This window comes from Sceloporus occidentalis, unplaced genomic scaffold (genome assembly GCF_023333645.1).
Source record: "Sceloporus occidentalis isolate IW3139 unplaced genomic scaffold, rSceOcc1.0.p SCAF_8, whole genome shotgun sequence".
Taxonomy (NCBI): domain Eukaryota; kingdom Metazoa; phylum Chordata; class Lepidosauria; order Squamata; family Phrynosomatidae; genus Sceloporus; species Sceloporus occidentalis.
In genome coordinates, this window is record NW_028316988.1 from 41672320 (window position 1) to 41686126 (window position 13807).

Below are 13807 nucleotides of genomic sequence, written 5' to 3' on the forward strand. Positions count from 1 at the left end.
CATACGCCCCAAAAGTATCTTTTTTGAACAAAACTACCCATCGCTTCAAGGCAGGGAAGCCTTGGGATTGGACTGCTTTGACCCCAGTTTCCTCATACTCAGAAGCCATTAAACTATCTCTGAAATGAGGATATTGATTCTAGTCCAAGATATTTTCCACCAGCCTTGTAAGTCATGTGTAACTTAGGAACCCAAATAACTCAAAAGGATTTAAAAGAAAATCAAGACAAACTAAACTTGCAGGTTCCTCTCTCCCTCAGTATTTTGGGCTGTAGTACAGAACCAATGTACAAAGACTAGACTGTTGGACTATGACTCTGGAGACCAAGGTTCAAATCCCTGCTCAGCCATAATTCCTCGGCTGAAATCTCACCAAGAAAATCTTAGGAGAGGGTCACCATAAGTCGACGTTGAAAGCACATCACAGCAACAAATGGATAGCCTTAAGCTTTGGCGTCTGATCACACAGCAAGTGGTGTTGGGCAATATGAAACAAACCTAGGAATAATTGCCAGTTAACAGCATTTCTTACATGTGGGATTTAGGATACAAAACTTGCACAGAACCAGTTCTTTGCCCCGTAGGAGTAACACATCCTTCAAAGGCCACCACAACATGCTGCAAATCAGTTGAAGCCACTAAGACTAGAAGTGTTCCATTAATGCATAAGCAAAGAAGTAAATGTTCAGCATTCTGCAATTGAGGAAGCATAAGGCTTTGTTGCTGTGTGCCTTCATGTCGTTTCCAACTTATGGCGACCCTAAAGCGGACTCTATCATGGGGTTTTCTTGGCAAGATTTGTTCAGAGGAGGTTTGCCTTCCTCCGAGGCTGAGAGAATGTGACTTGCTCATGGCCATCCAATGGGTTTTCATGGAAGAGCAGGGATTTGAACCCTGGTCTCCAGAGTTGTAGTCCAATGCTCAAACCATTACTCCAGGCTGGCTCTTTTAAGCTTAAGGCAGAAGAACACCAAATGAGATCCTATCTTCAAGTTGCCTTGAGTCCCTATACTGAGAGGAAAGTGAGATATAAATAAATAGTAGTAGTAGTAGTAGTAGTAGTAGTATTCAAGCATCAGCCACATTGCCAGTCTTCCTCACTAGCATAAAATTAGATGTCTATGCAGAGTAACTCCAACTAAAGCAAAATCCCTTTCTTTAAGACCAAGCAGCTTTCTTGTCCCCTTCCATCTTGTTTACTATTCCTCTACAAACTCTTCCTTTGCTCTCCTTCCCAGAGGCTTCAGATGCTACTACGCCCTTCCTTTCCGATGTTATTCTAGCATGCGAAGCTCTGGGCTTAAGCCCAAGCAAATATATTTTTTTCCACCAAGGCTTTAATTGTACTTTGAGAGCCGTAATAAATCTCTCCTGGACTTTTGCGCTTATCTTGCGCATGATACATTCTGGGAAAGAAGCGCTGGGATCGGACCTCAAGGAAGGAAATCAATTAGGCAAGGATGGCTGCGGAGCGAAATCAGAGGTGATGCGCGTAAACAGGAACAGAGTGGCTGGAGAAAGAGGAGATACAATGGAAGGGAAAGAGGGGGTGCAAAGACTGGGGAGTTGGGACTCTGTTGTTGTTGTGGGACTGTATGTGTTGTGTGCCTTCAAGTTGTTTCCAACTTAGGTGACCCTAAGTCGAAATGATCATGGGGTTTTCTTGGCAAGATTTGTTCAGAGGAGGTCCAAGAATCTGAGATCTAGCATAGATGTGGGATTTGGGGAGATGTAGGCCCACAACAGTGCCTTGCCATAAAACTCATTGGGTGACCTAGCGCAAGTCACACTCTCTCAGACTCAGAGGATGGCAATAGCAAACCCTCCTCTGAAGAAACCTGCCAAGAAAACCCATGACAAGTTCACCTGAGGGTCAGAAATGACTCGAAGGCACACAATATCACACACAACTGATGCACCCCTCCAGCCTCTGACAATTGTGAACCCAGGCCTACAGGTCCTTGAAACCTGCATTTTAGGAATACATACCGGCTCTTTCCCATCCATGGCCTCCATCCAGAGCCGCCGGTTTGCTTCGGACGGAGCCTGCAAAGTGATGGGCCCAGGCCTGCAAGAAATCCCATGAGAGCAAAAACAGAGGAAACTTGGTTGCAACAAAGGGAAACTGAATCTAGAATAATGTTTCTTCCAATACTAAAAATAAAACATCCGAATGGCAACACTCTTAGCATCTCCCATTGGGAATATTACCTCTGCTGCTTCTAATGTAGTTTCATTAATAGGGGAAACTTGCAGAAACTGAAGATAAGCAAAATGCACCAATTGTGTGGGATGGCAGACCACCAAGTGAATTTTCACATTTTACTACACTGCAACTGGTGTAGCAATTGGGGACACACATGGACCATAAGGTACTTTTTAGAGCCCCCAGTATCCTACTCAGACTTCCTAGACCAAATCCAGGCCGGTCAATCCAAGAGCCAATGAAGCCACCATGTTATTTTCATGGATTCAATACCTACTAAACTGCAAGCTGCGGGTTCAATACCAGCCAAGGGCTCAAGCTCAACTCAGGCTTGCATCCTTCAGAGTTCATTAAAATAAGTACCTAGCTTGTTGGGGGAAATTAGTTTACACATTGTAAACTGCTTAGGGGGTGCTTAAGTGCACTGATAAGTGGTATAGAAGTGTACTCGCTATTGCAATCGCTACTAAAGTGGCCCAGTGCTGCTGCTCACCTTTCAAATGTCTCGATGTCGAAACAAAACCTTTTGTCTATAGAGTCGGTCTTCCTCCTCACACAGGACTTGAGCATGAAATGTAAGGTCCCCTAAGAAGAGCAACAACATTTGAAAACACAAGCAGGCAAAGCACACTCAATGTGACATTTGTAAAGCAGTTGGGATCAAACCAAACCCATCCGTCAGCAGAAGTGCGGAAATGCTGGGGACGTTTGATCTCAGCAGCAGCCTTACAAACTCAGATGAAGATACAAGGAGGTCCCTTGAGCCTCTTGCTTGGGAAGAAGCCACTAAATAGGTTTTTTGGGAGGACAATGAGCCTTGGGGGTGAGGGATGTTGCTTGGGGGAAGTAGCAAATGCCTCCCTTAGCAACAACCATAGAAAGACACATGCTTACATCTACATACATCACTAAGAGGATTCCAGCCATTGCATGTGTTTCACCTGGCCCACGCTCCAGTCATGCTCCTGTCATGCTTAACTGTTGCCAAGTTTATTGCTGTGTTTGAACATGTGTGTCTAAATGTGGGATGATAGGTTATGTTATCCTTAATGGTGAGACTGGGCATCTGGCATGGCCTGGGATAATGGGCAGATGTGTGGGGAAGGAGTACCAATTGCCAATGGCCAAGGTTGCTCTTGTGGGAACCCATAGCTTGGTATGGGGAGAAAATACGGAGGGGCCAGAACTTAGGAAAGAATATGTTTTGAATTGCTGACAAATGTGGCAAAGGCTTTTTTTATCAGGTGAATTGTTTGTACTCTAAGTATACTGGTGCCAGGAAAATTCCTCAGTCCCAACAACAACGCTGTACCAAGATTTACTCAGCTTGCTGAAAAGTCCTTTTCTGAATCTAATGGAGGCTTAGTTATGTTCCTCAGGTGGAGTTAGCCTGTACATGACATGCTCCCAAAGAAATCCCACTTACTTGCTTGGCCCCCGGTTTCTGCTCCATAGGGGTCATCCTTAGCATCTTTGCCTCCTTCTCATACTGGCAATAGTACTTGACCCATGAGATGCCCAGGGCCCCTGTAGCAAGCGAAGAATTGGACATGTTTAACAGAGGTTGCATGCATGTTCACCCAGCTATACTTGTTCAGGACATTTGGTGTAAAAAAAAAAAAAAGCATACAATAGGATCTGTTGTGGAAGTATCCCATTAAAACACAACGCAACACACTGCTTGGCAGACACTTACATTTCTCTTGGGAATACAGATATCCCTCTATGGTCGGCCTCCCAGGAAGCTTGCAGGTGAGGGGTGCTTCTTTCATCCGTTTCTTGAGGTCTTCCAACTCTTCCCGCGTACTGATGAAATGGTTCCTTGTCTGTTGAATGGGAGAAAGACTGAGTTTGTATCTGAACATAAACATCTTGTGGAACAAAAAGCTCTGGAGTCAACGGATCAGCTGTTATATACTCTTCAACTCAAGAGCCACCTGGCTGGACCAGAGCAAGATGTCCGTCTTGCGTTCTTCTCCGCTGGGAAGCTTGGAAAGGAGATGACAGTAGCATCCAAGAGACAGACTGCTCCTGATGAAGAAGGAGGTCCATGGGGCATTAGAAAAATCCTAAGGCTGGATCAGATGGAAAGGTTATCTAGTCTGGTGTTCTGCTCTCAAGTGGACCACCAGGTGCCTTTGTGGGTAGCCTATGAATCCAGTGCATCTCCCACCTCAGTCCCCAAAAACTGGGACCCAGTCCTTTGATACTGGAGATAATGCTTGGCTATCTTGACTAGAAGCCACAATTATTATTATTATTATTATTATTATTATTATTATTATTATTATTATATTATGGCTCCATCTTCCTACAGGAAATTATGCAATCAATTTTTAAAGCCTTACAAACTGGCAACTAACATCTCTTGTGTTAGTGAATCCTACAATTTAACTATGGTTAATGTGAAGAAGGACTTCTTCTTTTTGAACTGATTCACTCATCTTCAGCGATGACCCTGGGTTCTTGTATTATGAAAGAAGCCCAAAACTATCCTCCTATCTACTTTCTCCTTCCTTCCTTCCTTCCTTCCTTCCTTCCTTCCTTCCACTCTCTTTTTACACAGACTCGTCTGTGTATGGAGTATAAATCAATTGCAGCAACAACAGACCCATTTCAGAAGCACTTCTAGAGAGGAAGTGAAAAGGTTCAAGCTAACTCACATTTTGCAAACTGAGCTGAAGCTGTTGCTTATATGGAAGAAAGTCCTGCGTCAACTCGACTGTCAAGTTGTTGTAGGTGAAGAGGCTGTGAAGAAAAGCCAACACCTGCGGAGGAAACGGAGGACAGGTGACTTGGAGAGCTACTGCAAGCATAGAGCACCTTGCCAAACCTGTGCCAAATCCAAGAGCAAGAAATGCAATCGGAGAACTGCCAAATACGGTTGAAAGGGTTGCAGCTGAATAAGAAGAAAACAAAAATAATATCCATGACTGATTTACATCACTTTAAAATGGAGGAAGGAGACAATGCAATAGTTCCAAGACTTTCCATACTTGGGCTCAGTCACATTAATCAAAATGGAGACGACTTGGAAGGGTGACTATGAGGGAACCAGATAAGATCCTCAAATGTAAAGGTATCTCATTGAATGCTAAAGTCAAGATTATGTATTCTGATTTCTAGGTCTGGTTGTGAAATGGCTCACATGCTAGCATTTGTCATTTTGTACTTTATGGTCAAAATGGACACGCAGAGTTGCTAAGAAAGCGACAAAAGGTTATCATAATATTACTGATGTTGACCAGATTAATCTTGGAAGACTCATGCAAAACACTGGGGACTTTTCTTTTTAGTGCAGAAAAGGTGTGGAATGGAACGTTTTACAAAGCGTGAAGATGATCCGTGCAATTAATGGTTGGAAGACGAGTCATTAGTTAGTTAACCGTTTCAAGCAAAAGATGCAGGAGATGCTGCCATTCTCACATACAAATGCAGCATAAGCAATGTTAATTTGTCAGGTTGATTTGTGCCGTCAGGATGGGAGAAATCATGTCGTTTCCTCATTACCTAGACTTGGTTTTTTCTTTCAATTTGAATGGTGTAACATAGTTACTTGGTGTAACTATGTCCTTTTTTATGGTGTTATGGGTTTATGGTGTTTTGTTTCTCAGGCTTCATTATATCATCAGGGATTGCTCCATTGCAAGGAGCCATCACTCAGTCCCAGGTTTTAGCCCTCAAAACTCAGCACTTGAGTCGACCTGCAAACCCTACCTTTCTTACACATCTCTCAATTTTCTGTAGTGTTTTCCTACCAACACCTCCAGATCCAAATGCAATGGGATTATGGGGGAGAAGAGGAACGGCAGAGGAAGGAATGGCCATGCTTACCGGCTCCACGATACTGAACTTCTTGCTTTCCTGCACTTCTTGGATCTGATACACATATTCCAGGGAGGATTCAAAGAAATTGTGCTGCTCTTTGTCCACCTGCAAGTCAGCCTGGGAGAAAAGGTTTAAAATGAAAGATGTCACGGGACACGCTCATGCCACAGTTATGGAAGCCATAATCCAATTCGACATGAGCGTCCTCTCTGTACCACCGAGAGGACGCTGGGCTTCTCAGTCTTTACCGATGGAGGACCTCAGGACCTACCTCTTGCAACTGGGATTCTTTTTTCTTGGAGGATAAATTCAGATGGCGGTCCAACATGGAGTAAAACCTCTCTCCGTCCTTCTCGAACTTCTTCTTGCGTTCCTAGAAAGGGAGAATTTGTGTGGTAATTAATTCTGTGGCTGTTACCGTTTTCAAAAGGAGAGCTGCCCAGAAAGGAACAAGAGCACAAAGATGCAAAGCCAAGCCAAGAAGAAGGCCAGGCGCTCTTTGCTCAAGGGACTCACATCACTCTATGCAAAAAATAAAGCCCAAAGCCAAGCTCTTCTTCAGGGATTTCCCCACTTCTTTTTGCACTTATTCATCCTCCACAGAAATCAGAAACGTCATATTTTAGTCTCTCTTTGGGTGACCAAGATCCTTCGCCAAATTGGTGCCCAGCTTCAGTGCAAGGTTTGCCAAATCTCAGGGTCTGACCCTTTTCTCTGGTCTACAGCGCGTGGGGAGGAATCTCAGGACAAGAGCATCACCTTGAAAAGTATCTATACACACACAAACACATCCTCATTTGTTAGTTGCTGTTGTCTGCCTTCAAGTGGTTTCTGACTTGTGGCAGACTCCAAGGTGAACTTATCACAGGACTATCTAGGCAAGATTTATTATTCAGAGGAGGTTTTGCAGAGAGTAGATCACCCAGGAAGCTTCTGGGGCTGAACAGGGATTCAAACCCTAGTCCAGTGCTCTAACTACTGCACCACACTGGCTCTTTGTTAGGCCTTCGGTTTTTGTTATTCCTTTGATCAGCATAATCTCTGCCACTGTGGCTGATGCTTAAGGTCTTGCGCTTAATGACTCAACCAAAAGCATCCTTTGGTGGCATTACCAAGGCCTGTGACACCACAAGATGCCATCCCAAGGTCCTGAAAATCTCAAGTCCTGGGTCAACCTCCAAGTTCTCCAGACCGCAACCCAAAGCTCAATACCAGGGTTAGAAATCATGCTGCCTTCAAAATGTTGTTGGACTGCAAGTCCTAGCATCCTTGGTGAAGGATGATAAGTGGTAGAGTCCAGCAACAAACGGAGCGCCACATGATTCCCATCCCTGCTCTATGCAATGCATTGCCCTCCTCCCCTCCAAATTTTATTGAAGTACTTGATAATGGGGAATTTATGCTGGAGACAGACAAAATTGAAGGTTTAGGTAGAAGTGCATGTAAATGCAGAGCCATACAATGGAAAGGTTTATAAATTAGCCATCTGCACACTGCAAAGCAACAGCCACACCGTCCTTGCAAACACAAAACGCCAAGCATGCCCAGCAAGCACCAGCCAGACAAAAAACAGGAAGTAAGTTGTTTCCCAAATAAAGTGGAGCTGAAGTGGAACTAGCTTCCCTCAGCAACGAGAAAACTGAAGCGCTGGCACCGAAGAACCATCCTAAGCAAAACAAAGCCTTAGAAACGGAGCCTGGTGCCAAACCACAATCGGAAACCACAAAAGGGAAGGAGGGCACACATGCAGGAAAGACTACATCGCTGTGGGTGTATTTATATTTACATACAGACGTGTGTGCCCTAACCAGAAATGCAAGTCAGCAGTGTGATGCTGCAGCAAAAACGGTTGATGCCATTTTTTGCCTGTATTTCATAGAATCATAGTGTTGGAAGAGACTCAAGGGCCACCATCCAGTCCAACCCCTTGCCATGCAGGAACTCACAATCAAAGCATTTGATAGAAAATGTATAGAACCACCTATGGTTCTAAAGTCATGGGAAGGAATGACTTATATTCGTCATTATTCCTCATTGGGACAACTATATCCAGTTCTGGGTGTAGTGTTTAAAGAAGGGTGTAGGCAAGCTGGACCAGATTCAGAAGGTAGCAATGAAAATGGTCAATGGAACAAGTGTACCTTTTTTTAGCTTGTTGTAAGCCAGCATGGGACCCAGAAAATTCATTGATTACTTATTGACTGATTTGCAAGGGTCCATAAGGGGACTGGCAAAGTGACCAAGGCACTGATGCACAATGGCCCTGAGGTGCATTGATCCTGTTGTGCATCAAGATACAGGCTTGGAAGTGCCAATGCACATCATTAAAACCCAATGCACCATGGGACACACTTGCCAACATTATAAATATTTGCAATCCACTAACAGTCCTTCTTAATGCCCCCACTACCTAGCTTTCTTGTTGTGTTGTTGTATGCCTTCAAGTCATTTCCAATTTATGGAGACCCTGATACCTATCATGGGGTTTTCTTAGCAAGTTTCTTCAAAGAAGGTTTGCAATTGCCTCCTTTTGAGGCTGAGTGGATGCAACTTGCCCAGTATCACCCAGTGGGTTTACATGGCAGATCCAGGATTCGAACCCTGGACTCCTAGTATCTAACACTCAAACCACTACAGCTAAGTATACATAAAGTTAAATAACATAAACAGAGGATTCTAGCCAGACAACCACCACAACAACAACAACAATAATAATATGTGCTTGAAAGCTGCCTGGCTCTCACTTAGCAGACTCCACCCTGATATTTTATGTTCTGTATCTGCAGAGTGTTCTCTCTCTCATTGGTGAAGCATTTAAACCCACAACACACCCACACACAACACTACATTGTGAAGCAGCCCTGGGATGGTTGACATCTTCCTTGGCTGTTGCAAAGCAGGCATCTGTGCTGACTGGAGCATTAATTGCTTTGGTGGCCAAGAGCCTCCAGCAAACATATAACTGCAACAGGGAGGGAAAAGGGGGGATACAAAGCATGGGATGCCATCTGCTCTGCTAAATTGCCATGCGCTGGTGGGCCTCTTTCTAAGAAATTAAAGAGCTTACTAGGGAAAAAAAAGGGTGGAAGGGAGAGGCAAGAGAAGGAAGCTGTCTCCTGTTCAGGGCTTGAAAAGGCTTTTGGAGCAGCTGTGGCTGCAGCGCATTGGCAACCCAGAACATGCCAAATGGATTTTATTCAGGCTTAATCCACAAACCAAACACAGCGCAAGGTTTTGGACTGGAGCCACCTGAGAGCCACTGGAAACCAGTGGGAAAGAACCCATCTGCCCCGCAAAAAAAGTCTCCTTTTTAAGTGGTTTGTATACTGACTTTGGGCGCTGAGGAGTAAATGTAAAGTATTCCGTCCCAAAGACATGTGCCAACATGTATTAACGCCAAAGCCAACTTTATGCTGCCGTCATCTGGTATTTGTTTCATTTTGACAGGGCTGGGATCAGCGCATGGGGCTGAGCAAATCCGAAAAACAGAGGAGAAACGGAGGGAGAAAGTATGCGCCAACGGGATCTCGGCTTCTGCGTTGTTTTGGCTTGGCCCTAATAAAGGCATTGCCTGGCTGCACATATACAAACATGTCATTCTGCAACCTTGTCTTCCAGATGTTGTTGCTGTTGTTATATTTATTTGCTTCCTACGTTACCTTCCAAGATTGTGACTCAAAGCGGCTCACAATTTCAAAGAACAATATGATCAGAAACATACAAAAAGTGAATGTCGACATAGAATGAAAACTATCTGCAGCATTAAAGCAGTCCATGCCTCAAGTGAAAAGAATAAAATGCAATTAAAAAGATAAACTTCAGTTAAAACAATTCATAAGAAGACATTAAAAGGTTAAAGAAGGGCCTCTCCTGATGATTTCGGAGCTTGGGACGGATCATACAGGGAGATACGGTCTGCCAAATGGACCTGGATCACAGAGATCTTTAGGTTGGACTTCTCCCAGCCTCTGCTAGCATGGCCAATGGCCAGGAATGATGGGTGTTAGAGTGCAACAAGATCTGGGGGACAATATGAATCCCCGATGGTAGAATTCAGAGACATAGCCATGTTAGTCTGGAAAGTCAGTCTTACAGCACCTTTGAGACTAACTAAAATAGAGAAGTTGGTAGCATGAGCTTTGGTAGATGTAAGCCTATGAAGCAGGCTTAAGGCTACAAAGCCTATGAAGTAGGCTCAAGTCTACCAAAGCTCATGCTACCAATTTCTCTCTCAAAGGTGCTGCAAGATCTCTTTGCAGACTGGTTTTCCAGGCTAACACAACTATATCTCTGAATTCAACCATCAGGGATTCATATAATCCTCCAGATCTTGTTGCACTCTGACTTCCATCATTCCTGGCCATTGGCCATGCTAACAGGGGCTGGGAGGAATTAGAGTCCAACCTATAAAGCCCTTTATGGCTCAAGCTCATGCTACCAACGTCTATCTTTCCATCAGACTCAAAGGTGCTGCAAAATACCTTTGCATAACGATGCCCAGAAGCATTGACCAGTTTGCCTGCAGTAACCAGCAGATGCCCTTTCACTTGCTCGCCTCCCAAAGAGACCCACTTACTAGAGCTTAAATTGCAAGGATGAAGAGAACAAGCCACCAAACAAGAGGGTTAGCTCTTTGAATGCTCCCCGAAAAGCCGCCCTGATCTTGTCTTAATCAAAACCCCAAGGCAAGCCTGAGAAGACAAGAGGAGCAGTTTGGTTTAGGAGTCCCATTGGCAACCAAAACTCAGATAAAGCCCTTCCCCTCCAGCATTTCCTGGCGCATCCTCTGCTTTGGAGGAAGTTGGCACTGGAAAGTGTGCCTCCCTAGAAAGTGGCACCGATCCAAGGCTGGGTCTGAAAGACTGGAAAGTCAATCTGGAAAAGGGGAGGGAGGCTGGGATAGATGCAGAGGAGGCCTCCTTTCACTGATCCAAAAGTAATTGAAACAGTGAAAGTAATTGGAAGAGGAGGACTAGAATGAGAAGAGAAAAAGGAAAAGGAGGAAGAAAGGTAGTGAAGAAGAGGAAGAGGAGGAGGAGGAGGAATAAGAAAAGGAGGAGAAGGAGGAAAAAGGAAAGTAAGTGTAGTAGGAGGAGGAGATGGAGGAGAAGAGAGAGAACTAAGTCCCTGTTAGTTAGTCCTCCTCTGTAACAAGCCCAGACCCCCTTCCTTTCCACTCCACGGGAGGCCCTGAATTACATGGAGTCTGCCCTCCCTGCTGCTTAAATGATATGCATTTTGCAGATTAATGAGAAAGGCAAAAGCAACCCTGCAAAGGAAAACATTTGCACGCAAGGTGGAGCCTGGAGGCTTGTTTTCTGCCTTTAAAAAGAGCCAAGAGCATCTCCAAACCCAGGCGGAGGAACAAATAGGCCAGAGCACAACATTTGCTTTCTACCTTTCCCGTTTTGTTTTGCATCATGGCCTGCATTTTGAAAACGGGAATGGCTCGGGTGTCGCAGGAGAGGAGGGCCGGAGGGTGGGCATCTGCCTTGCGGTCTTGCTTAAATGTCAAGGGCTCCAGATGCGCTGGGATGGATCCAAGCCCAAGCCTTCCTTCTCCAAGAGGTCTCCATTTCAAAACTGGTTCACAGCCAGGAGCTTTGGAAATGCCTCATGACTCATGCAGAACCTTGACTTTTTGATACCAGCCGAGGGAGAGAACAAAACTTCCCCGCTTGTCCGAAGGAGTGCTTCTCAGCTTGCAAAAATATACTATTTGTATTTATTGCAAACCTTTGAATGGTTCATTTAAATTAACTTTCCATTTATTGTGAAAGGTGCCATCTGCACCGGCTGCATATCATGTGGGCTCCATCTAGAGATGACACAAACCATGGTTTAGTGATCTAACTGTGATTTAATAGTGGTTTGTCCCACATGCTGGAACAAGCCACTGCGATCCTTTAGTTATTTTCACTATAAAGACCAGCAGAAATGCTATGCCTTGACTTTCCAAAACCCTCAACATATAAGAGAAGGGGACAGTGTGACACAATACAATATGTTGGAAACAACCTGAAAGACACGCAATGAGAACAACGTATAACAGAAACTTTCTTTTTGTAAGTGCACATAAAGGGGGGAAACTTACTTTGGTGAATCCAATTTGCTCCTTGCGGAAGTTTTCCAGTGGCTTGATCAATAGGTCGCTCGCATTTTGCACCTAAGGGGAAAAGTTGCAAAAAAACCATTTAGTAAGGAATAATTCAGTTCTGGAATAATATATTAATAAACTTGGATGCAGCTTTTCAGATCCAAACAGTGAACTCTCCAGTGGCGCACCAAAATCACTTTTAATCAACTCATGTTTTTCAGACTGGGAATGCATGAAGTTGGAAGAGTCAACAGGATTAGGGCTTCCAGAATGAAAACGGGAGACCACACAATGGAGCCGGTCTGAAGACATTTAAGGTAACATCTCCGTCCCCAATTTTTGGACCAACCGTCCATCCAAAGGGTGGCATTTGCTGTTAGGACAAGAGGAGTTCCCTCAATTACTGGCCAAGCTGTGCTCAGGAGGGAGAAATGGCCTGGTTGACAACCACAACTTTTGTGCTACTTGTATGTATATGTGAATTCCTTGCCCTCTGTTCCTCCAGCACAACCACAAGGACAAGACTGTGGTTAGTGCTTCAAACCATGATGAACAACCCTGGCTTGCTCCACTAAACCACCCAACTGAGAGCGTTGAAGGAGACTTGGCAACAAGCCTGATGATCTGGACATATGGTGCTAGGTCTGCAAAGGGGGGAACATCCACCGTAAGTAAATACTCAATGCTTCATGCTGAGGCAGACCCTTGAAGGGTCCACCTAGCCCAGTATGGCCATCTCTGACTGGCAGGAGTGGATGTCCAGGGCTTCTCCTCCACAAGAGGAAATGAACTTGGGACCTTATACTGTGTCAGGCCCTTGAAGCTCCAGCTAGACCAGCAGTGCCACTCCTGACCAGTAGCCATGGCTCTCTGGACAGGTTTTGGACAAATTTCTTTCCTAGCCCTAACCCATGATGGTCTTCTACCCAAGTACAAGCCAGGTCCATGCTGGCTAGCTTTGAAGCAAGGCAGGATTGGGGGTATTCAGTCTGCTGGGTGTAGTAACCATCCAGGACTTTATCTCGGGTGAGCATACTAACTTGGACCATACAGCAGGCAACTGGTTCACAGCCAGAAGCTTTGGAAATGCTGCATGTAGCAACATCTTTATGAGCCCAATGGAGTTGTCAGGTCTTCTGAAGAGGCCCTTCTCTCTGTCCGAAAACCTTCCTAGGCTCCTTTGGTGAGAACAAGGACCTTCTTGGTGGAGTCCTTGGTGGCTTCTCCCAGGCCTTTTAACCCTTTTCCCAGGGAGGACAGGATGGCTCCTTCCTTGCTCTCCTTCCATCAACAAGTCTTATGCTGTTAGGCTTTTGGAAACTCATTGAAATTGGCTTTTAATAGCATGCTGTGCTATTTTATAATAGGTGCACATTTTTAGTTGTCTTTTAAATAGTGTCTATGTTTATATGTCTACTCAAGTTTTTGTGTAGTTTTAACTTGTATTGCTTTCAATATGTTGGAAGCCACCTTGAGTCCCATTATTGGGGAAAGGGGCAGGACATAAATGAATAAAATCATCATCATCATCCTCAGAGATTGGCAAGGCGGGAGGGAGACCCAGCATTCCAGAGGCCTGCCATGGCTCCATCTCTCCGACCAGGTTATCCTCCACGTCTTGAATGTCCCAGCTGACAATACGTCCTCCAAACGAAGCCCTTGACAGCCCTGGGACC

At 44.8% G+C, this 13807-nt stretch overlaps 1 protein-coding gene across 1 annotated transcript in view; it reads right to left on the reverse strand.

Moving 5' to 3' along the window:
* The window catches only part of OPHN1 (oligophrenin 1), a 52357-nt gene that overhangs the window by 19970 nt on the left and 18580 nt on the right, over positions 1-13807 (reverse strand). The window contains exons 4-11 of the mRNA XM_089536385.1: positions 12129-12200; positions 6306-6407; positions 6041-6151; positions 4870-4974; positions 3903-4032; positions 3633-3733; positions 2700-2791; positions 1990-2068 (exon numbers count right to left, since the gene is read on the reverse strand). Coding sequence (XP_089392511.1) covers positions 1990-2068; positions 2700-2791; positions 3633-3733; positions 3903-4032; positions 4870-4974; positions 6041-6151; positions 6306-6407; positions 12129-12200 — 792 coding nt within the window. The remainder of the gene's footprint in view (positions 1-1989; positions 2069-2699; positions 2792-3632; positions 3734-3902; positions 4033-4869; positions 4975-6040; positions 6152-6305; positions 6408-12128; positions 12201-13807) is intronic.